The sequence below is a fragment of the Heteronotia binoei genome, chromosome 9, assembly GCF_032191835.1.
Source record: "Heteronotia binoei isolate CCM8104 ecotype False Entrance Well chromosome 9, APGP_CSIRO_Hbin_v1, whole genome shotgun sequence".
Taxonomy (NCBI): Eukaryota; Metazoa; Chordata; class Lepidosauria; order Squamata; family Gekkonidae; genus Heteronotia; species Heteronotia binoei.
Window position 1 is genome coordinate 21874061 of NC_083231.1, and position 24288 is coordinate 21898348.

Here is a 24288-nt window from a genome sequence, read left to right on the forward strand (position 1 = left end):
TGTAAGCTCTTGAAGGACTGGCTACATCAGGGGTGTGTGGCCTAATATGCAAAGGAGCTCCTGCTAGAATTCCACCCCTGCCAGTACTCATTCTGCTGCTTAAGAAATACTGGACCTAGTCTACACACAACAAATGGCAAACAATAATTTTGGGAGAGTCTGAACATGAGGTTCTGGGGCTTGGACAAGGTGCACCTTCCACATTCTAAGCAAACTATGGTTTATCTTTATGCTAAAATGCAAACAGTGAGGACTTAGCTTTTTGTTTATGTATTCTGTACATGCAAAATAACATTTGATAAATAAGCCAATAAAATGGGAACCTGGCTTTCTTCATTCAGAAGAACAGTGTAGACCTATCAGAAGTCAACTCTTTACAGTTTACATGACAAGGCTTTTGTTGGAGAAGGACTGGGGGTAAGCAGCCAATCCTAAATATAGCCATGAAGCTGAGATTACTTACAAAGAACAGCACCATCTTTGTTTCAACTCTTCCATACTGGGAGTTATAAAGGAATCCGCCAGACAGTTTTCACTGATGGAAAAACTACACTTTATGGATCATAGGATTGATCTATCAAGCTCTGAGCTACAAATCAATTCACACAAACCTCTGCTTCAGCCGCCACTTCATACTTTGACTTCTTGCCTGGCAGAGTTCGAATGAGATCAAATAAACCGTCTTCGTCAATGATTTTGGTCCCCAAAGCTGATGCCTATGCCAAAAATAAAAATTCACATTAGCAAACATCCACATAGTACTCAGGGTCAAATCTTCTAGGGCAATGTGTTGAAATACAGTAGAAGAGAAATACCTATGAACCAGAAGATGATGTGGCAATTAACAGAAGTGGCTTTAAAAGATTATCAGAGGCAGTGTATTTCAGAGGGCCAGATGTCAAGGTTGAACTAGGTGCATGGATTATAATTTGCCAAGGCAAGGCTGAGGACTATTAAGGCCAGAACAATGGGCAGGATGAACCCTGATGTGATCCTGTAGAGGAATTTTCTTCTTAAAACCAGAGCGGATGATTCTTCTCAGCACAGGAGAGTACTGGCTACATTTCCAGATGTGCAGAAAAATGTAAATGTCAGCACACTGCTCGCTATCAGTGTGAGATAGTAGGAAAGGGGCAGTATATGCGTCAGAGAGATGGGAAGCCACTCTGATTCAGCAAGGAGTCCATGACTCCAACACATTTGAGTCTCATGACAGGATCCTGCTAGATTTCCACTAGTGTAAACCAGTCAATCTTTGCTCTGAAGCACAATGCAGATGGGGGATATCATGGATGGGGGGGGATCTACTCACGCTGAAAATATACTCAAATATTTCAATCTCCCAAATGTATCCAGATTTCCTCAGGAAAAAAAAATCCGAGATGTATTCAGGAATTACCAGTAAGATCCAAAACCAGCAGAGAGGTTTGCTGAGCTTCTACTGCAGTCTCTTTAAAGTTTAAAGGGACTGCTGAAGACGGCCCGAGGATCAGCTGTGTTGGTAAGAAGCAGACTGTTCCTGCCAGCTCGGCTTGGGGCTGGGCTTCCCATGCAGCCTGGTTTAAATCAGACTGCAGAGATGTCAGCTTAGGATCAGCTGGGCCAGCAGGGAGCTGAAGGCTCCACGCTGGCTATGGTTGGGGCTGGCTTCTCCTGCAGAGCAGTTTAAACCAAGTTGCAGGAGAAGCCAAGCCAGCCTCAGGATTGGGCTGGCTTTTTTTTTTAAATAGTATTTTTCTTCTCAGGTCTGCTGGACACCGCCCCCCCCCCCAAAAAAAATCAGGATTTCAAAAAAAAAAGATATCAGATTCAAATACCATACCAGAACTGGGATCTGGGATTTTTTCAGAATCCTGAAATTTTTTTCAGATCCAATAGACCCAAACCAAACAATGCCAGTTTTAAAAAGTGCACAAGCCTAGTCATGGGGCTCATGGATAAATCTCCCTCTGCCTTCAGCCAACAGATAGAACCTCCCTCTGCCTTCAGCCAATGGAAAACCTGCTTGGTACAACCCATTATATCTGGAATAACATACCTTTTCACACTTAGATACACCACAGTCACGGCCCTTAACAAGATAGTTGGTCTTCTTGCTGATGTTACCAGTCACTTTCCCACCATAGCGCTCAATTAAAGTCTTGGCCTCATCTCGTTCAATAGATTCCAAGACACCTGTGATCACAAAGGTCAGACCTTCCAAGCAATTGTCACCACCCTATGAACAGAAATTCATTAAAATGAAGCACTCCTGCAAACTGTAATTTGCACACCATAAGCCAGCTTTGTATATGTTACTCCCCCTTCTCTTTCTGGTCTTGACCCATGGTTTCATGACACGTAAGCAACTAACGCAATCTTAGCATCAATGCAAACCAGATTCTTGCCTACCATTTTTAAACTATAGTTATAATTTTGTTTAGGAGGGAACCATGAGTTTAATGCTCTGGAGGTAAGAGGATGGACAAAACAGTTCAGCACATATGTACCAAGCTAACTCATACCTGAAAGTGATGGATTCCAGGGACCCAGTTTTATTTCTGCATGGGTTTTTACAACTCTTGGTACAAAGCTGTACTTGTACCATATGCATGCAAATTTTCATGCTACCAGTATTTGTATGGACACATACACCCTAAAAGTTGGAAATGCACACAAGAATGTAGACAGACTCACAAGTGAACATAGGCGAATATTGGCTGGTGCTTCAGATGTTCTTAAAGTATGGAGGTGGAGGCCTCAAGCACAAGGGACTTACTATTTTTCCCTATACTAGAACTCTTCTCCAAAAAAAAAATCCATTTACTGGAGAACACCAAGTAATAATTTTTTTCCAATATTCTGCATGACCTCAACAAACACCAGTGTTTAAAGGTGCTTTTTTTTAAGTCTGTGATGTTCAGGATTCTTTCAGTTGAAAGCTGGAGTGAAGGCCTGTGACCAAGAGGACAGGGGAGAACAATTTGGAAATCTTACCACACCATTTGGAATCTCCCCCCTCCAGGGTACTATAAGCTTCCATTCATTTGAGCAGACTGATCCGCCCAACTGGTAATTGACTGCTCTCAAGTCTTTGCTTCTCATGGGATCTTCTTCAGACAAGACTTGGGATTTCCCTCTTCTTCCACTTCTGGTTAACTTACAAAGTCCTTTTTTTTTTTTTGCATGCTTATGGGAACCCTTATCTGTTTTTGGGTGGGCCTGCTGTGCTACTTTCACAATCAGCGTGAGCTGGATACAGCAGTAGATTTCTGCTAACCGAAGGGGAGGTCCCAAGTCCCCAGGAGCAGCATTTTAGGCTGGGCTTCAGTAGGATGGCGGAGAAAAGAATGTCCCAGAGGCAGAAATTCCTCTGTGTCAGTGGAAACTATCAGTGGATCCAATCTAATAGCTGACTAAAAGGCACCAAGTAAAAAGTCATGGCAAAATGAGGATCTGAACGCAGATCTACCAGGTTACTGTCTAACATGCCATTACATTTTTTCCAAACCTGTTTTAGCAACATGAGTTACAGCACAGAAAAGTAACAAAAATCATGTGACCGAGCTTTCTTTAACAATGATTGCAAAGGCTCATTTACAAAGCTGCAGGCAGTGTCTCTCGAGGGCTCAGAAAAATTCAACAACAGAAGAGAGTGGAGGGCGGGGGGGGGGGGGGACAGGATTACTGGACAGCGCCCTTCTGTCCCACCTGGAAGAGCTGAGCCAGCAGGCATCAGAAACACACAGCACCAACCATCCTTCTGTAACAAATCAATTAGATTTACCTGTGGTATCTCTTTTGACCCAAGGGCTTTTGGACCTTCTCGATTAAGGAAGCTTCTATAAGCCTGATAGTTGGCACGCTTCTTTTCAGAGTCTTCGGGACTTACAGACTTCAAAAGAAAATATATATATATATATATATATATTTAGCATGGATGTAATCAGACGTGGAATGAAACACACTGGAACTAAGTTGTGGGTTAATGTCTCACCTAGACACTGTCAGAACTTGTATCTTTACTGCTGGTCCCCTATAATGTGACCAATGTTGTATTGTACTTTTATTATGGCTTAGAGCTGCTTTGTTACTGAACCAAACTGACTCCATGTTGTAACCCTCGCTTGACCCAAAGTGCTTGAATAGCAGTTAACCTTGCCCCACTGGTATCCAAAATATTTGGGGCTGTAGAATGAGTTATGTTATGTCTCTGCACATTCTCACACTGGGACCCTTTGAAGCCGAGCAGCCTGGCCTTCGGAGTAGGGAGGCATCCTCTCTACTGATAGTGATGGTGAGAAGACAGATGTGCCTGTAACGGTGTGAATTGTGGCTTTGTGAGATGTTTGCTTTACGTGTATAAAACTGTGCTGGTGCTGGCTCTCGCCATCACTGTTATCTTGCCTCTTCCAGTGCTTAGTTCTCTTCAATAAAATCCTAACTTTGTAACCAAGTATGGGATCCGTTTGAAGTTCTTAAGTTCTGACATTATAACAGTGATCCCATTGTTTCGTGGCTTATCTGTACTGGAGGCTTGGCCTGATGGCGGCAAAAGTGCCAGACGACGGAGAGCCCACCACCCCAACGGAGGACCCGCCGCTCGACCCAAAAGTGACGGGGGTTCGGCGCAAAATTAAGGTCCCAGCGCCTTTCTCGGTCGACGCCGCGTTCCCCGCCCCGCGAACCTGGAGCCCGCGGAAGTCCACGGCAGCAATCGACGCCGCGGAGCAACGGTACCGAAGCATGTTGGGCGAAGGGGGAGACGGCGACGACGACCAGGCGGAGGGCCCGGAGCCCCGAGGGGGAGACGCCCAGATCCGGACCCTCCGCAACGACTTATTCGACTGGGTGCGGGAGATCCACGACGACGTGCATCGGTCCCGCGTGACGATGGCCGAGGAGTTGCAGCAGAACCTGGGCGCGATTTACGACCAGCTCCGCACTTTGCAAACTGCGGTCCTGGGGGTCCCGATTGGAGGGCTACCACTGGGGCAACCGCCCGTAGCCCCGCCGGCTCCACCGGCCCCAGCCCCGCAGGCTCCGGCCGCCCCGGCACCACCGGCTCCGGCCGCCCCGGCGCCGCCGGCTCCGCCTGCCCCGGCACCACCAGCTCCGCTGGCCCCGGCGCCACCGGCTCTGCCCGTTCCGGCGCCCCCGGCGCCACCCGCCCCGATCCTGCCAGCTCTACCGGGCCCAGCGCCGCCGCCGGGGGCGCCGCGAGCCCCGGGGGGGGCCGAGGGTCGAGGAAGGGAGTTGAAGATTACTTTCGATGGGAATCCAGAGGACGTGGAGTATTTTACCATACAGTGCGACACGTTCTTCACCCACTGGGGTGCAGATTACCCGACCGAAGCCAGCCGAGTGTACCACATCGCGTCCCGACTGAGAGGTGCGGCCCGCAAGTGGTACGTGGGGCTCTTCATGGGGAGAAAGCCCGAACTAGCTACCGTGGCGGGGTTCCTGCACGCGATGCTCCGCCAGTATGGCGATCCTCTACGGGAGGAGAAGGCTGTCGCCGCCCTTCAGCGCATAGAGCAAGGCAACCGCTCCACTCGCGAGTATGCCACCGAGTTCCTGGGGTACTGCGCGGCAGCGAGGGGATGGAACGAGGTCATGAAATATACCGCGTTCATCAATGGTCTGAACCCGAACATCCTCGACCGCTGCTACAGTCAAGGGAGGCCCGACACGTTGGTCGGATGGATCCAACTGGCCGGAGAAGTGGAGACCAACCTCCAACATGTGGGGATGCGACGACAGCAGCTGGCGAAGAAGGGGGCCAAACACACCCCGACTAAATCCGAAGGGCGGAAGACCCCGGCGACCTCCACCCCGTCTCCCGCCCGCAAGTGCTTCAAATGCGGAGACCCAGATCATCTCGCTGCCAACTGCCCAGTGAAAGCGGGGTCCACCCCACCCACGGCGAAGCCAACCACCCCGGGGCCGAAAAAGAAAAAGAGCAGCCGCTCGAAGGAGCCCAGTCGGGGCTCCGTCGCCACTTCCTTGGCGACTGACGAGGATTTTACCACCGACTTGGCGACAGTGGAAGAATCGACCGAGGAGTCGGACGACACCGAGTCGGCGGGAAACGACAGCGACCTGCTTTAATGGGTGCCGCAAAGCAGGTCCAACAACAGCCGGCACTCCTCACGGTGAGAGCAACGGGGGGTTTACTATTTATGGCCGTTACCCTCCTTAACCCTAACCTAAAGAGATTCATGCACGCCCGAGCGCTGATCGACTCAGGGTGTAACAGGGACCTGATCACCCCCCGCCTAGTTGAGGCGTTGGGATTAGCCACCTCACCCCTGCCACAACCGATGCAGTTCCAGCAGATGGACGGGGGGCCCATGAGGGGGGAGCCATGTACTTTAGAGACTCAGGCGGTCCCGGTGGGAACCGAGGAGCATTGGGGGATTGAGACTTTCGTAATTGCCCCCTCTTGCTCTTTCGACGTGGTGGTGGGCTCGGCTTGGCTCGCCCGCCACCAACCAGACATAAGGTGGGAGGAACAAATCGTCCGGTTCCCGGATTGGAGGTGTGAGCACCACCACTGGCGCCCCGAATGGGGGCCGCATGCTCCCCCCCAAAACATGCGGGCTTGCCTCACACTCGAGGAAGTCGCCTCAATCCCCAAGGAGTACCGGGATCTAAGGCTAGCGTTTAGCGAGAAAGAAGCGGACGAGCTACCGCCCCACCGCCCTACGGACTGTGCCATTGAGCTGATCCCAGGGCAACAGCTTCCCAAGGCGAAACTGTACTCCATGGGTTGGGCGGAGAAAGCTGAACTCCGAAAGTTTTTGGACAAGAATCTTAAGCGCGGCTTCATACGACCGGCCACTGCCCCCCATGCCGCCCCCGTCCTCTTCCGAAAGAAAAAGGACGGGTCTCTTAGGCTTTGCACAGATTTTCGTGCGATAAACGGGATTTCCATGTCCAACGCCTACCCGATCCCGTTGATAAAGGATTTGTTGAACACCGTGGCAAAGGGAAAAGTATTTACAAAGCTTGATCTTCGAGACGCGTACTTCCGCGTCCGCATCAAGGAGGGGGACGAGTGGAAGACAGCATTCAACACCCCTCTGGGACAGTTTGAGTACCTAGTCATGCCCTTCGGACTGCAAGGAGCCCCTGGTGTATTCATGAACTTTATCAATGAAGTGTTACGGGACTTCCTGTTTAAGGGGGTGGTGGTGTACCTTGATGACATCATTATCTATTCACAAGATCTAAAGTCTCATGTGCCCCTGGTCAGAAAAGTGTTAAGCACCCTTTGCAAACACAAACTGTATGCCAAATTGTCGAAATGCGAGTTTCACAAGACCGAACTGGACTATTTGGGTTTCCGGGTGTCGGGGGAGGGATTGTCCATGGACCCCGCAAAGGTCCAAGCGGTACTAGACTGGGAGCCCCCTCGAACCCGTAAACAATTACAAAGTTTTATCGGGTTCGCTAACTTTTACCGCGACTTCATTAAGGGGTTCGCTACAGTCATGCTCCCCCTCACGGAACTCCTCAAAACCAAAGGGAAAGGTGACGAGGCGAAAAAGCCAGGCGCGCGCCTAACGTGGACGCCTGACTGCCAAAAAGCTTTCACTGAACTGAAACGCCTCTTCACATCCGAACCCGTGTTAGCTCATCCCGATGAACTTAAACCCTTCGTGGTCCAATGCGACGCCTCCGACGCCGCAGTGGGAGCCATATTAATGCAGAGAGGGGAAAATGGGGTGCTCCGACCATGCGCCTATATCTCAAGGAAATTTTCCAATGAACAACGAAATTGGTCGGTCTGGGACAAGGAAGCGTTTGCAGTCATGTTTGCCCTAAAAACCTGGCGCTCCTGGCTTGAGGGAGCGAGAGTGCCCTTTGAAATCTGGACCGATCATAAAAACCTTGAAGCCCTCACCGGGCGCCGCAAAATGACTGCAAAACAAATCCGGTGGGCAGGTTTCTTTGCTAAATTTGACTTTGTGCTGAAACACATCCCAGGCTCAAAGAACTTTTTAGCAGACGCCCTCTCTCGCATGCCACAACACGACAGTCTCCGGGAGGAGGTAGTGGACTCATTAATTTCCCCCTCAGCCATCTCGGGGGGGGTCACTACCCGCTCCGGCAGGCAGACCAGCCCTCCGGATTCAGATCTGCTGCCTCGATTCCTCTCAGAGTATAACCAAGAGGCCGACCGCCCACCTAACTTAGTTAAAGCCGAAAACGGACTCTGGCTGCACAATGAAAAAATCTATGTGCCCACTCCCCTCAGAAAAGAAGTCTTGGAGCACTGCCACTCGAGTCGCCTGGCCGGCCACTTTGGCTATGTCAAAACCCTCAACTTGCTCACCCGCCAGTTCTGGTGGCCAAAAATTAAAAAAGATGTGTCGGAATTTGTTCTTTCATGTCCCACCTGCCTCATGGCGAAGCGAAGGGGGGGTAAACCCCCAGGCCACCTGGTTCCCCTCCCTACAGCCACCCGGCCTTGGTCGGTGGTCTCCATGGATTTCATTGTCGAACTCCCACCTTCACAGGGCAAAACAGTCATCCTGGTCGTAGTCGACACATTCTCAAAGCAAGCCCACTTCATCCCGTGCAAAAAGCTACCCACGGCCAAAAAACTCGCCCAGCTCTTTTTCACCCACATTGTACGCCTACACTCATTCCCAGACAAGGTCATTAGCGACCGCGGGACGCAGTTCGTTGCCAACTTCTGGCGGGAGTTCTGCAAACTTGCTGGCATCGAGCAAGGACTAAGCTCTGCCTACCACCCCCAGTCGGACGGACAGACGGAGAGGGTTAATGGCCTTCTGGAACAATACCTCCGCTGCTTCATTAATTTCCAACAGTCTAACTGGGTGGATCTCCTCCCTTTTGCAGAATATGGCTACAACAATAGCCTCCATAGCTCGACCAAAACCTCCCCCTTTCAAATTATCAATGGTTACGAGGGCAAACCGTTTCCCACACTCGCCCTCCCCGCTAGCCCGTCCGAACCAACCTCCTGTCAACAATGGTGGGAGGGCCTCCGTGAAGGCTGGAAGGGTATTCAGGAAAACCTGGAGGAAGCGAAAAAAGCCTACAAAAAGCAGTTTGACAAAAAACACTCCCCAGAGTGGGACCTAAAGGTGGGGGATACGGTTTTCCTGTCAACAAAAAACCTTCCACTCCCCCAGTCCTGTCGTAAACTCGCACTGAAGTTTCTTGGGCCTTTCAAAATAAAAAGGGTAATAAACAAAGTAACAGTGGAACTCGAACTGCCCAAATCTCTAAGTAAGATCCATCCTGTTTTTCATTGCAGCTTGCTTCGGAAAGACCCTGGTGCTACGTCCTTCCATCCCAGGGCCCCACCCCCTCCGACGACAGTGAGGGGTCAGAGTCACCATGAAGTCCAGGAGATCCTGGACTCCAAAGTCAAACGGGGGAAACTGTATTATTTGATCAGGTGGAAACACTTCCCCCCGAGCTGTGACGAGTGGGTCGAATCTCAGAATGTAGCCGCTCCGCAACTGCTGAAAAAGTTTCACCTACTGTACCCGCACAAGCCCAAGGCTGGCCCCGCGGGAGGGGGCGCTTAGGGGGGGCAGTATGTCAGAACTTGTATCTTTACTGCTGGTCCCCTATAATGAGACCAATGTTGTATTGTACTTTTATTATGGCTTAGAGCTGCTTTGTTACTGAACCAAACTGACTCCATGTTGTAACCCTCGCTTGACCCAAAGTGCTTGAATAGCAGTTAACCTTGCCCCACTGGTATCCAAAATATTTGGGGCTGTAGAATGAGTTATGTTATGTCTCTGCACATTCTCACACTGGGACCCTTTGAAGCCGAGCAGCCTGGCCTTCGGAGTAGGGAGGCATCCTCTCTACTGATAGTGATGGTGAGAAGACAGATGTGCCTGTAACGGTGTGAATTGTGGCTTTGTGAGATGTTTGCTTTACGTGTATAAAACTGTGCTGGTGCTGGCTCTCGCCATCACTGTTATCTTGCCTCTTCCAGTGCTTAGTTCTCTTCAATAAAATCCTAACTTTGTAACCAAGTATGGGATCCGTTTGAAGTTCTTAAGTTCTGACAGACACATGCATGCAAGTCAAGTGTAAGATCTGCACTTCATAAGAGCCTTTGGCAACAGCCAAGTAATATGACTGACCTGATTCAACAAAACCTTCCAGCACATATTACCACAAAAGTAGCAAAGTAAACTGTCCCCTAAGTGGTATTCCTCAAGCCTACCTTAGATTTCTGGGGAGAAACTTTCTCTTTTTTAGGTGTCTTTTCTTCCTTTGGTGAAACTGATTTTACTTTTGGAGTTTCATTTTGTTTGCTTATACTCTCTCCTTTTTGCTTCAGAGCTGCCAGTTTAGAGCTCACTTTTGAAGACTGCATCTCATTCCCCGAATCCTTCCTCTCTTTACTAACAGAAGAGACTGGGTGTGGATCCAGTGACGTCCTGGTACTATCTATGCAAGTCCGGTCCTTTGAAATATAATTTCTTGAGTCAGGTGTTAAGTCAGCAGATTTCACTGGGGGGAAAAGGGAGGTTTTAAGCACAAAGCCAAGTGCTACACAGTACAAACAGAATTATCTATTTTTCCAGGTAAAAGTTACCTTTGTGAGTCTGCTTATTTCTTTCCATTTCCTTGGGACTCATTTTTGTTGCTGAAACTTCATGTTTATTTTCTGGATCCTTTCGAGGCTAAAGGAAAAAAACAGATTAAGAGATGTGCTCTGTATACTTTGGATTTAAACTACACAGCTATAATTTCAATATTTATTTATATAGCAGCCAGCATCCCTTTACTGCTTTTTCAAGTCAATCATAAGAGAAATTCTGTATTCATTCAACACAAGGATACCAGACAGAGCTACCAGCCCAGGACTTGCAACCACCAGAAAGAAGGGGCGGAGGGGGGAGAGAGAGAGTTTTTCCACAGAGTTTTAGAACATTGCATCATATCACTTGCAGGATAAATAAATGGCACAATAAATAAATAATAACATCACTTCTGGAATCACGCAGGAAGTGACATCATAGTGTCAGAATTATATCTATTCCCCTCCATTTTCCCTTTGCCATTGTGGTGAGTGGTGGGAGGTCTCCTGTCATTGCGGGAAACCTGGATGTCCTAACATTAGATTACTTTCTATCCTGTCAAATGTGTTTTTTGCTACTCCCACAAAATAATTTAGATACCAGATGACTAGAAGTACTTGGTCTTCACCAAATTGTTGTGGGGACAGCATAGGGTAGAAGTGGACAACCAAGACATCCATTGGGCTTTGTACCACACGTTTAAAAACAAATTATTTCCCTTCCAATTGCTTCAACTTTCCGGATGAATAAGCTATTGCCATTCTTCAACACTGTTAAACCTGCCTCTCTTCTCTGTTTTCTACATTTAGACAGAAAATTGGTTGACATTTCCAAAGGACACATATCTGGCCATACAGGCCAACTATCAGGTATTTGACCACAGCCAGCAGGATCGCTTATCTGGCTCCCCGCTGTAAGTAATTTCAGTGTTGACTCAGGGTCAGTTACAAAGCAATCTCCGGTAGCTACAGAGTGCTGCCTGGTACAATGCCCGTGTCTGCCAATTTTCCAAGAATCCAGCCCGTTCAATCCACACACCTATAGAAAGGTGTGTGGAAAATTCATTCACAATACAAGATTTGGTCCAGAAAATGACACAGCTGCAAGTGTCCATCTACCATGGATACTGAATTACTATAACTGAGCCAACTAAGCAAGAATGACTGGCTGTGAAAGAGCATGAAAATAGCAAATCTACAAGAGAGTCAGAAGCCAATGTGATTATTGTTCTTTCAAATACACATAGGGTCCAGGATATAGAAAATACAGACATTCTTCTAGATTGCCCCACCCGGTGTCAAGAATTAGTTATACACAGCAAACCTTTCACAAAGGGTTACCTTTTTCTTCTTTGGGATTTCATCCAACATGGCCAGGGTTCTAGCAAATTCTTCATCTTCATGCAACTGTCTCTCCACCTATAAGCAGTAGGAAACATGTCACTCATCACACCAAAAGTAAACTGCCATTGCTAATAATCAGATTTACCCTACCTGCAAACGAAAGCGTATTTAAACCAAACGTTCTACAACCCCTGACTCCCCCAAATTTAGCATAAGCCATCTTGCAAGTAAGCAAAAACAAGCAATCCCCTTTTACATTTCCTAAGGAACCAAGAAGGCCAAATCCAGAAGATCCTCAGCAGCCTCCATTACCCAGTTTTGGCAAGATCTGCCTAAAATGATAGGAAAGTAATAAGCGTAGCTTGAAAGATCCATTTCAACTCTTATCTTAAATACTGGCCACAGTGTGATGTCATTGTAGTGGCTAAAAGAGAAGGGTATGGTGGCAAAGGCCAGCTAATTGGGGGGGAGGGGAGAAAAGCGTTTTAATATAAGCAAAATCAGCCAAAACCCCTTCATAATTTAAGTTATTTTTGCACCATCTTTCTGCCCTGATACAAATATATGCCTTGGCTGATCCATTTGTAATCTAGTGAAATTCTCCTTCATTTTGCCATTAACTCAATAACTACAATATCCAAGGTGACCAGAATCCTGTTATTGTCATATATTGCTTCTTTAATGGAAACTAATTTATTCTTGCCAAGACTTTTATTGATAAGAGTTGTGCTACCCGTGTTACATAAATCCAATCTTTGGACAAGAATGAGATCAAAACTCGCCTCCTTGCGTGATTCAGACAGATAACTTCATAAGCAGAAGAATGCCAGAGGCTCTAGTTCTGTGTGGTCATAAACCACAGGAGGATATTAGGACCAATGAATTGCATTAATCTTTCCTGTTTTTGCCATGAAGCAGACCTAACAATGAAAGTGGGAGTGGGCGAAACAAACCAAACAGCACATAAAAGGAAAAACTGTCAGGTCTGGATTGAAGAAAAATCTTCTTCCCTAAACCAAACCACCTTTCCAAGGCATCCGGTAACTTGACATACAAATATATAAACACACACAGATCATCCCTTTTTGGCTGTCAGGTTAGCTTTTATATTTCATAACAGAGAAATGTAGTTTAAAGTTTACAGCCTAATCCTATCCTTTAATATAAAAGGTAAAGGAAAGTCCCCTGCACAAGCACTGAGTCGTTTCTGACCCATGGGGTAACGTTGCATCACAACGTTTTCTTGGCGGACTTTTTACAAGGTGGTTTGCCATTGCCTTCCCCAGTCATCTACACTTCCCCCCGCCCCAGCAAGCTGGATACTCATTTTACCAACCTCAGAAGGATGGAAGGCTGAGTCAATATTGAGCTGGCTACCTGAACCCAGCTTCTGCCAGGATTGTGAGCAGAGCTTGGACTGCAGTACTACAGCTTACCACTCTGTGCCATGGGGCTTGCTGTCCTTTACTATAGAGTGTTTCAAAATACAGGATCACTCAAATGGGGATACAACTCTCCTTCCCTAGCCCTGGCATTGTGATGCATCCTTACCCACAATGCCAAGGACACCCATGCCAATGTTTAGGAGAAGCCTTCTATCCTCTCATGAAGTTGGAACCAGGCTGTGATCAGCCTCCAAGATAAAGCTGATGCCATGCTAAATTTCAACACGTTACTTATCTTACCTCTTCTACCAAGTCTCCCCTTTTCTGTAGGTTTGCAATGGGTATAAATATTTTCTCTTATGGTCGAGAGGCCCTTGGTAATGCTGTAATCGACTTGTTGCCCTCAGAGCAATTTCAGGCAACAAGTTCAGTAATGGGACCAGACCACCCAGACTCCCCTCAGAATCCAACTTGGAAGAGGTACCACCCGCACCTTTTGGCATCTGTCAGACAAGTTCCTAGGAGTCAACACTGGCAATTCACCGATGCAGGTCTCTGCACATCTTCACTTAATGCCTACCTGTCTATGACCTATTCTCTTCTCTGTTTTGTAGAAACACACATGAACCTGTCTTGTACTGAGTTAGACCACCGGTTGATCAAGATTAGTATTGTCTATTCTGGCAGCAGCTCTCCATGGTCTCAGGCAGAGGTCTTTTTCCTCACCTACTACCTGATCCTTTTAACTGGAGATGCTGGGAATTGAACCTGGGACCTTCTGCATGCCAAGCAGATGTTATACTACTGGGCCAAACCCCCTCCTCAACATGATACAAATAATAAGATGGTTCAAAAAGTCCTGCAAGATTACATCAACAGGACAACATGAAGCTAAGAAATGTAATGAAAGATGTATTCACCAATGTGTGTGTGTGTACAGATATTAGAATGCTTTTTCATGTGTTTTAAAGTTAATATTCTAAGGCTCAATCACCACAAGATGATGGCAGATCCTTTTCTTTGAACCCAACCCTGGCCTATCATGAATAAAATGTAGGGGGCATGATTTTTAAGGGAAAACAGCAGAGGACGGAGGGCATAGATGAGAGGAGCTGAAACTTTCCAGTTCCCACAGTTAAAATTAGATCCCTACCCTCATCTCCTTTGTAAATGGAGCAAATTCTGGTTTCAGCATCAGAGTATGCAGCCATCATGTGTGGCTGGAGATTGACACAGCAATTAAAATGCACGTGAAAAGCTACAGATCACCTAAATCATTATTGCAAGAACAAGACTGCCAGCTTGGCAGAAATTGTCTTGAGTATACTTGAAAAGCTGGTCAGAACAAACTATCGATACCAGCACAATGCTTCTGGTTAGCCTATTCATGCAGCGCTTTACAATCTTTGTTGGTTAGCATGGAATATGCAAATGTTTATGCTTTTCCAAACATTAATATTGGAACCCAGCTGAGAAGTCCCACTCCAACGTGGCAGCCAACCTCTCTTGCAGAAAGGTGGGCAAGGCCCTTGTCTGATGCAGCTTGAGGTTGGCAGGTGGTTTCCACTTTGAGACATGGGGAAGCTGTGAATACCCTTGAGATGAAAGTAAATGTGGCTCTTTTAGCTGAAGAGTACCACTGAATGAGAATGACAAATTGAGGAAAGATCTGAGAACTATGGCTCCAGGAGATGGTGGAGTCAAGTAAAAAAAAAAAGTCAGAGGAAAGTATAGAGGATCCAAGTAGAAAAGATACTAAAGAAACTTTTTTAAAAAGACATTTTAGCAGAAAGGTTATACCAAACTATCATGCCCCAAGTATCTGCCAGTAACACCATCATTCATCAAAAAGAGGCAAATGGATTCCTGCACATTCAGCATGAAGAAAAGGGGTGCCAAAACCAGGAAAGCATTAAAGCATTTTACCTCTGAATTTTCTTCAAGCTGTAGTTGCTTGGCAATAGCTTCATCACTGAGCGTGGAATCACTGTTTTGTGAAGGCTTCACCACAGAGACAGAAGAGGCACAGAAAGGACCAGTTTGGAATACAACATGGAATATTGTTGCATAAATAAAACTTAAGATAAATCCTCAACCTGCGCACTTAAATTTTTTTGAAACCCTTCACACAACAATTTTCAGCTTTTCCTTCACCAGAAAGATCAATTTCTATTTATAAATTGTTTTCCAAAAGGACATGAGAACTCACAACATATGAGTCCCTGAACTGGGAATATGGAAAATATAAGATCTTTGCAGACCAATTAATGGTGAAAAAATGGTGAAACAGTTGAACAGTGCAGTATAATGCAGAATTACTCCAGTCAGTGACATCAGCAGGGATATACTAGAGCAGGGGTGGCCAAACTTGCTTAATGCAAGAGCTACGTGGAATAAATGTCAGATGTCTGAGAGCCACAACATGGACATCACAGTTTGAAAGTTGGAAGGAAGGAAAATAGACCGGGGGGGGGGGGGGATGGAGATGTGGAAAGAAAGCAACTTTAACTTAAAATGCATTCTCTAAACTGCCAGCTGGTTTGGCTTGGAGAAGTGATTTAAGGAAAGAAATGCCTTCTCCAAGCCGGCCAGTAGGGCGATGGGGGCTTTAAGAGCCACACAATATGTATGGAAGAGCCACATGGAGGTCCCGAGCCACAGTTTGGCCACCCTTGTACTAGAGAAACTGTGCACAGGATTGCACTGGAAGTCTACACAGCTACAACCTGCGAAAGAAGGCAGGTTACTTTCTTTAGTTACAAAGACATCAAATACAGATTTTATTAGACATGAGTGCATACTGGTGCAAATATTGGGAGTGTGTGTATATATATATATATATATACACACACACACACACACCCCTAGTACAGATGTCGTTATGAAAGACATACTTGATACCCCTGCTGAGCATTCGTGAATGCAGGAAAGAGTAATACAAGTGACACAAAAGTTGAAACTAACACATTCAAAAAATGGGTCCTCCTCTGATGCTTCCCAAAGTTGTCACTGATCTCCATGGGGCAGGAAGTGGTTCCCTTTCCTCTAGGGGGGCAAGATTAATTTTGGCATGATGCCTTCTGAGCCATCAGTTCCCAATGCCTAGAACTCCCTACTTCATCTACACAGGAAATGGAGGAAGGTTATGGATTGCATCTGTTCATAATATTGACAAAAATATTTCCAAGGGTGGGTGGGTAAATGCTTTCTATGCTAGCTAATTAAGATGCTGGAGATAAGAAAAACAACAGATGAACTGCTACCACTGAAAACTTCTTTTGCATGAGTCTGCCCTGGCAATCAGAGACAAAGAAAGGAAATGCAGTAAAGACTGAATGCTACTTAAACTGCTTTTACGATCGTGGCATTGTGGCTTGTAAACCACTGTGTATGAAATTTATGTGCTGCTTCTCCAAACAAACCATGAATCCTCTGCCCAGTAAACCATTAACGTGACTCCTCAATACTCCAGGTGAGGATTGGCTCCAAATGCCCTTGAAGCAACATAAAAACAAGTCAACCACCTGGCACATCTGGTTCTTACCCTGGTGGACCAGGCCATAAAAACATTTCATACAGAATACTCATCTAAGAGAAGAACGTGAAGCCCAGTCTTATACGCTGGCTGTACTAAAGCAATTTGGCAAGCACGAAATTATGCTCCAGCTATAACTAATCGCTTGCACCATGGCAGTGTAACCAATCCACAGGATCAAGGAAACAACTGCTTAACCAATAATATGCCTTTAAAAAAAAGAGCTGTCACCCTGCTAACAAGGTCCTTTTGACAAGTGGCCCCAGGATCAAGGAACTTCTACTAGAAAATGCAGATTTCTTGTTAGTTCTTTTCTAACAGACCTTAGAACTGTTAGTTGCAAGTTAGATTGTTCATAGCTTCCTTCTAACTTGTTAAGATTTTTTTCAGTTGCTTTACATTTTAAAAAATCAATTTAATTGCTATAATAAAACAATGATTTTATACTGTGAACATCTTTGACAGCTTTGACCAAAAACAGCTACAAAATAACTTTTAAAATATTGTAAGGATTTAGCCAATAGGTTTAACAGTGCACAGGAAAAAATACAGTTTTTCTGTCAAGCAGAAAATCTGATGAAAATCAAGCTGTGACTTGGGATCTTTTCACAGCAATGCCACTTGTTACAGAAGACACTCAAAACCTCTATGCAGAGACAAGGCAATGAACACAAAATAGGTTTTGCTGTCCTCCACTTCCCCTCTTGCATCAGCATCGCATTCACATCCTCTGAAGGAAGACGCCTAACCAAACATTATCATGCATCATAATTTATATTTTTCATTACATTTGTGGGCTTTTTTCTGCTCGCACACAAAGTCAGCTAGAAGAAAAGAACATTAAGTCCTGGATTACTCACTTCTTTTCTTTTGCTTGATACCAGTTTTTTCTCTGATCGCTGGATGCTACCCGTTCCAAAGTAATCAACTACAGAGGTTGGTGTCAGTTTCTCTGAAGATAAGGGCTTAGTTTTCATTTTCGGTTTTGTATCTGCTTTTGGTGCTACAGTGGTTCCTGTATGAAGGCTCGCTGACATCCCATTCTCCTTGGGTTTCTGAGAGACCTTCTTCTGAACAAAGTCTTCCTCTTCATCTGAAAGGAAACACATATCTGTTTACTCCTCAGTACCCTGGCAATGAGCACACACTCCTTGTGTGCAGTTGTTTAGAATCTTGCAATTTTAAAGCAAACAAAAAATAAACAAATAAGCTCTTCAGCGTGTTAATTAATAAAGCCATGGAATATCAATGGTCATGTTTCCATTAAGATAAACTAAAATCATGCTGTCCTTTTCATAGAAACAAGAAGGGCTGTATTAAGACTTTGAGTAGAATATTTTACAGCACGAGCATAGTTCACAGAAACGAATGAGGAACGTTTGGCTATTTAAAGTGGAGTTCAATGAACTGGAGACTTTTCACATTTTCACCAGAGATGCTCCCATAGCAGAAAAAAAAAGCAACCTTCTACACTGCACAGCAGCCTCTTTCGGGTAGCAGGAACTGATGACCTGAAAATGATACCCACCACACAGACCTAAATAGCTTATTTTTTGTTGGCGGCCTACCACAACAAGTCTTCACAGTTTCTTATGTAATTTTTTTTAAAAAAAACATATGATTTAATTATGGGTGCATCACAAATATGTACTTTAAATTAATGGAATTATAGCCCTCTTATCTGAAGCAAAATGCCAAAAGCTGCAGCTGCAATAAAAGCATAAAACTGATCTGCACAGTCTATTCAGACATCCCAGTTTATTACTTTACTGGAGAAGAGAAAGAGACATGAAGGCACCTTGAATCATAGCAACTATCGTCTTAGCCACTGCATACACTTGTCCTTGCACTCTGACTACTTTCAGATTTAGATTTATTAACAGCCCACGGCCAGATAGCATGAAGATTCCTTTCCAATAGTAGCTATTAAGATCAGCATGCTCTTATGCGGGGCAGAAACCCCTGTCTTTTATTTTTGTACCTTTGTGGTCGTATTTTTAGTTTTGAGAAACAAAGCTTTAAAATATAAGTTTGCTAAAAGACTCTGGTGCATCTGGCTGATGAGGGGAGGGAATCAGAAAGCCTTCGAGGTACCAGGTGAGTTATTTCTTCTATTCTTCTTAGTCCTACCTTCTCACAGAACCCCAAGCCTATCCATGTCTTTGCCCACCACCTGCCAACCTATCATTTCTACTTCTGCTTTGGTCTTTCATTAATGCCATAGGTTGCCTTCATACCATAAATCCAGCCTGAGCCTCAGCTTCAAACTACTGCATCTTGTACATATATTAAAGTAAGGTTCTGAGCTCATTCCTCTCGCAAAAAAATGGGTTTCTTGACTTCAGAGATTTTAAGATGCTGGTTTACAAAATCTTCTATGGACTTTCAGATCAGCCATGTGAAGTTACCAGCAACCAACTTTTCAGCATGTTATCGTTATGACCAGGCCTTGAATTCAGCAGGAGCTCACAGGAGCACAGCTCCTGAACCTTTCTGAGGGTTCCCCCTCTTCCTTCCCACCTACCTACCCTCTCCATTGAATAGTAGGTGCAGCTCATAACAATCCCTGGATGAGTTCCACCATCTATTTTTCTACAAAATGACCCCTGATTATGATTGTTTGAGAACTACCACACATGAACACTGCGAATGGAAAAGGCACATGGGGAAGGAATGAAGGAAACTTTCCCCTTGCCCTTGTTATTTCACTCTGTCAAGAGCTAGAAGCCACATTTGTTGTATTCTCTCTATGATTCTGAAGTACAAAATAATGCCCTGCACAAAGTTCAGCGTAACATTCACAAGATGACTTCTGCAAACAACCTCTGGGTCCCACAGTGTACTGAACCATACCATGCGGATGTTACTGAATGGACACAAGCACTTGGATGTCTCCCAATGTACTCAAAACTGAGTAGCAATAGAAGCACTTACAAACCTGTTCTTCTTTTACTCATTACTCGTGAGCTACACTGTGTTCTGGTTTTGACAATCAATAATCTAGAGAGGAAGCTGGTTTCACCATAGTAACGATGAAAAATGTTCTAGAAAGATTAAAATAAGCCTAATGACCTGTACAGCACTCCCTGTGCTAAAAGGCAGTGCACCTTTTCACATGAACGCCAGCCTCGTCCCCGCCAAATTTGAAACTCACATAGCCAGAAAACTGGAAAGACAGAAACATGAGAAAGAATAAGCAAATGAGAAAAGAAACCATAAAAACTGTCCCCTCATAGCCACAATTTCAAAACCACTTTAGACCCTATTCATTTACTATGCTAAGCAGTACTCCCCCTAAGCTGTGGAGTCATGTGAGCAAAAATTCTACTTTGTGAGCTACTGGCATTGAAGTTGTGAGCTACTGCATGAATTAGCTTGCTCTGGAGCCATTTTTCCTGAGCTAAGACAAAAATGTGTGTGCCAGAGGCTAAAAAACTGAGCTTGTTCACACTGACTCAGCTTAGAGGGAACACTGGTGCTAAGTAAAATAACTTCAGAAGCAAACGTCCAGAAGATCTCCAATGAGGTTTAAGCCCACAGACAGGTTTCAGCAGTTTAGGACAGATTATCATTGCTTCAAAATATAAACTTTTCCCACCTTGAAGCAGATTTAGTGAAATTAGCTCAAGTTAAAAAAAATGTCTTGAAATGCTATGAAGCATAAGGCTGGGGAAACATCAAAGAGTAAAATCAAAACAGACTGATTCCAGCTGAAGCCACGTTGAAGTAATTTTTCCCCCAGCAAGCTGAATGGCAAACTTGTCACAGCAAGCAAAACATTATCAATCTCACACCAACTGAGCTTTTCACTGTGTGGAAAAGCACCATGGCGGCAGAAGAGATGGATTTCTTTTCCACTGCTGCTACCTGTAATGACACAACTGGTCTGCTCCAACATGAACCCAACACTGAGTTACGATCATTTTCTTACATACTAAATGAGGTGTACTGTAAACCAGAGATGCAGAAGACAATGAATTCCTTTGGTTAACATGGTCCTCAGTGTTAACAACTATCCAAATCAGAGAACACTCCACAGAAAATTCTAGAATCCACCAACTGACTCCGTAAGTTCTGATGCAGACAAAAGTTAGTCATGACTTCAGCACAGAGGGCACAAATCTTCTGCTTCATGAGGTAGTCGTACTTTCCTCATCAATATGGTCTGGTTTACAAGCCCCAAACTAACAGATCACCTGTTTCTAGATTAAAACATTAAATCCAAAGGATATCCATTTATTTGGGAGAAAGTTTGGTAATGGAGGCCATCTAATCCTGAGCTGACCTAGCATTAGTAGGGTCAGTTCTGGCAAGTACTTGGAAGAGAGACTTCTTTGGAATACCAGAGACAGAGACAGGGGCAGGCTTTATTCAGCCACCTCTCTGGCTATCCTCCATGCCCCAGTAGGGTTCAGTCACCAGAGGTTGCATGACTTTGGGTGTGTGCACACACACGCACATTTTAAAAAATACCACCCAAAAAAGAATATTAGGTAAATGTTGCACTGAAACTTCTGCTGTTTTTAAACGGCTTCTAGACTGCAAATACTGTAGCTCTTCTAATAAATCTTGGTACTTTTTTTACTGTTCTTTCACACACAACAATAGATGTTATCATTTACTGTTCTTTCACACACAACAATAGATGTTATCATGATCTATCCAGCTCTGCTACCAATTTTTATTAAGAACGATTGTCAGCATGCTCTGTTGTGGGGGTCTTGATGCATGGACAATTGACATCAGCACTGGAAAACACAGGTTCCATAGAAACAGACAAACCTGAATTGCACAGGTATCTCTTTGCCGTTTTCTAAGCCTTGGAAGACACTGAAGTGTGTACAACAATATGTAAACCAGTAAATGAAGAGTGGCCAGTACGAGCAGCAATACTGCCCTACTAATCTCTTCTAGATCAAGATGCTATCCTTGACCTTGGCTGCCAAAGAACTGATCAGAACCCACAGACAAACCAATCAGGCATAGGTGATCAGTGTGGGCATCAGATAAAGCAGGGGTGGTCAACGGTAGCTCTTCAGATGTTTTTTGCCTACAACTCCAATCAGCCCCAGACATTGGCCATGTTGGCTGGGGCTGATGGGAGTTGTAGGCAAAAACCATCGAGAGCTACCGTTGACACCCCTGAGATACAGTTATTAACCCTTGCATTTACAATCAGCTTTAATCACTGCTTTTGTCAACTTTGCCCAGTTGTGTGCTTACAGTTGCTAGATAAGAACAACCTTGATCTGTAATTGAGGTTCTTTATGCTCAACCTTGACCAATGTTTTCTGGCATGTTAACACTAAGAAAACTGTCTGCATCACCTGAAGTTATGTAATAAAGAACAACACTTATTACCCTGCCTCCAGGCACACACCCCAAGAGTACTAGCTTACAAAAAGACTACAGAGAATGTAATGGATATCATGAATAGGAGTGTGCAATTTTTTGTTGTTGTTTTACCAATTTGGGCCTACTGGACTCAAAAAATATCAGTACTCCCAAATATTCCTGAATCCTAGTGCTGGTTTTGTATTGGTGTTTAGGTAGATATTTAGGAAACTCAAATTTATTCAGCTCCATTATACCCTATGGGACTGTCCCCATAGGGTATAATGGAGAATTTCACTTGCTAAGTTGCGCCTGCACCTTTAGGAAACTTTAAATGTTTTCATTTCCCTCATTGAGTCATGCTACTGTCATGGCCTGACTCAGTTAGCAAACTGAAGGCATATAGTCACACCCAATCACAATCAAATAATATTGGCTTTTATTCGGGCGTGGCTATTTCAGTATTTTTCAATAAAGTATTTTTTGCATATTTATTCAACTTGGTATATATCGAGAACACACCCCTAATCATGAATGCTACAAAACCCTTAAACCCAAGGATCAACAGGAACGGAAGCAGATGGCTGTCAGTCTCTGTAAGCAGTATATTCAAGTTTCTATACTCCTTGTTTTCTGCAGTCCACTTTTCTGGAGCATCATCCAATCTTAGCCATACAGAGCATATCAAAAATTCACACTTGGGCCATGTACAGATTGTGCAGGATTTTTGACAAACCAAAGGGAACACCTGAAGCCTGGTGCAAGCTGGGATAGGGCGAATTTATTATTACTGTTGTTATTATTAGCAAAAAAATACAAAAAGTTTTTTTCAATAGGTAAGTTAACATACCCAGAAGAGGAACAGCAATATCTGCGCACGCACAATTATTGCTAAGGGGGAAAAAATTTCACACAGCATTGTGCATTACTACTGCATACAGAATAGGTAAGTTGAGGAGAAAATGAAGAATGAAGAAAACAGAAGTTGTGGGGAGTGGAACAGCCGACAGCAGGAGAGGAAAAAATAGCAGGTGGGGGCAAACACCAGAATGTTAAGCATCAGCGAAACCGGAAAAAGAGGGAGGGGTGAGAATAGCTTGCTCAAGTCACTGAGAGCACACAGAAATATAAAGGGGAAGCTTTTTCAGGGGGTGAGGAGAGAAGATTTTCAAGTTATTTCATACCACCCTCCATAAATCCTTGTGGGCCTGTATCTCGTTACCTCTCATACAGAGGTATTTTAAATCCCACAGTTAAAAACTATTGCATGTGGGAAAGTAACACATCGCTATAAGACCATACCAGGATTGTTTTTAAATTTGTTATAACAGGCTTATAAAACAGCCTCTCACCTGATAGTGCATGGCAAATGAGAACTGCCTTCAGGTAACTAGACAAGCAAACTATCCACTGCCACCACCCACCTTTTAGTGCACAAATGACTAAGAAAGGCATATCATTAATAGGTAAATTAGCCAAAAAAGAATCAAAACTGGATCAGTAACAATACACAACACATTATGGCTACACTGTAACCTACACTAGTCATGAAAAAACACCATTGAGCTTGGCCTGTACATGTAAAGGGGGAAAAAATTCAAATCTAATCTGATCTTATCTTTGTACTTTAACCGCCAAAGAATTGTATCAGCTTGTTTACTCAGATATTTTCTCTTTCAATCCACTCACTGAAATATTCTGCACTAGAGTTTTCTGCAGTGATTCAAAGTAGAAACTAGTCTTATCTGATTGAGTGGGATTCTTCACCTTGCTAACCTATTTGCTAAGCAATAAGCTTATGTTTTCAGTTATATTTCCTGGGGTACATATACATCACACCTACGTATAATTAAACCAAAGCAGCTATTTTATACCAGCCTCTGTATCACAGCCCACAATCCTCATGTACATAAACATGGATCAAAAGTGCAAGAAAAAAAATGCATTTTATTTTTAAAAGTAGGACATAAGAGAAAACAAACATTAGGGATGGGCGTGAACCTGCTGATGAATTGCAGTTCATCACAAATTTTGGCCTGTTTGAGGTTCACAAACATGAACTGAAGAACTGGGACAAACTACTATGAATTTTGGTGCGAATTGTGGTGGCTCATGACGGTTCACGA

At 44.6% G+C, this 24288-nt stretch overlaps 2 protein-coding genes across 3 annotated transcripts in view; one reads left to right on the forward strand and one right to left on the reverse strand.

Annotated features, from left to right (window-relative positions):
- Positions 1-24288, forward strand: part of WDR19 (WD repeat domain 19) — a 370238-nt gene that overhangs the window by 78549 nt on the left and 267401 nt on the right. The window lies entirely within an intron of this gene.
- The window catches only part of RFC1 (replication factor C subunit 1), a 65373-nt gene that overhangs the window by 22860 nt on the left and 18225 nt on the right, over positions 1-24288 (reverse strand). Inside the window, exons 5-12 of one of the 2 annotated variants that reach the window (XM_060246270.1) lie at positions 17689-17921; positions 15220-15294; positions 11906-11983; positions 10580-10667; positions 10205-10494; positions 3767-3874; positions 2039-2218; positions 612-716 (exon numbers count right to left, since the gene is read on the reverse strand). In XM_060246270.1, coding sequence (XP_060102253.1) covers positions 612-716; positions 2039-2218; positions 3767-3874; positions 10205-10494; positions 10580-10667; positions 11906-11983; positions 15220-15294; positions 17689-17921 — 1157 coding nt within the window. The remainder of the gene's footprint in view (positions 1-611; positions 717-2038; positions 2219-3766; positions 3875-10204; positions 10495-10579; positions 10668-11905; positions 11984-15219; positions 15295-17688; positions 17922-24288) is intronic. The other variant, XM_060246271.1, reaches the window with a different exon arrangement.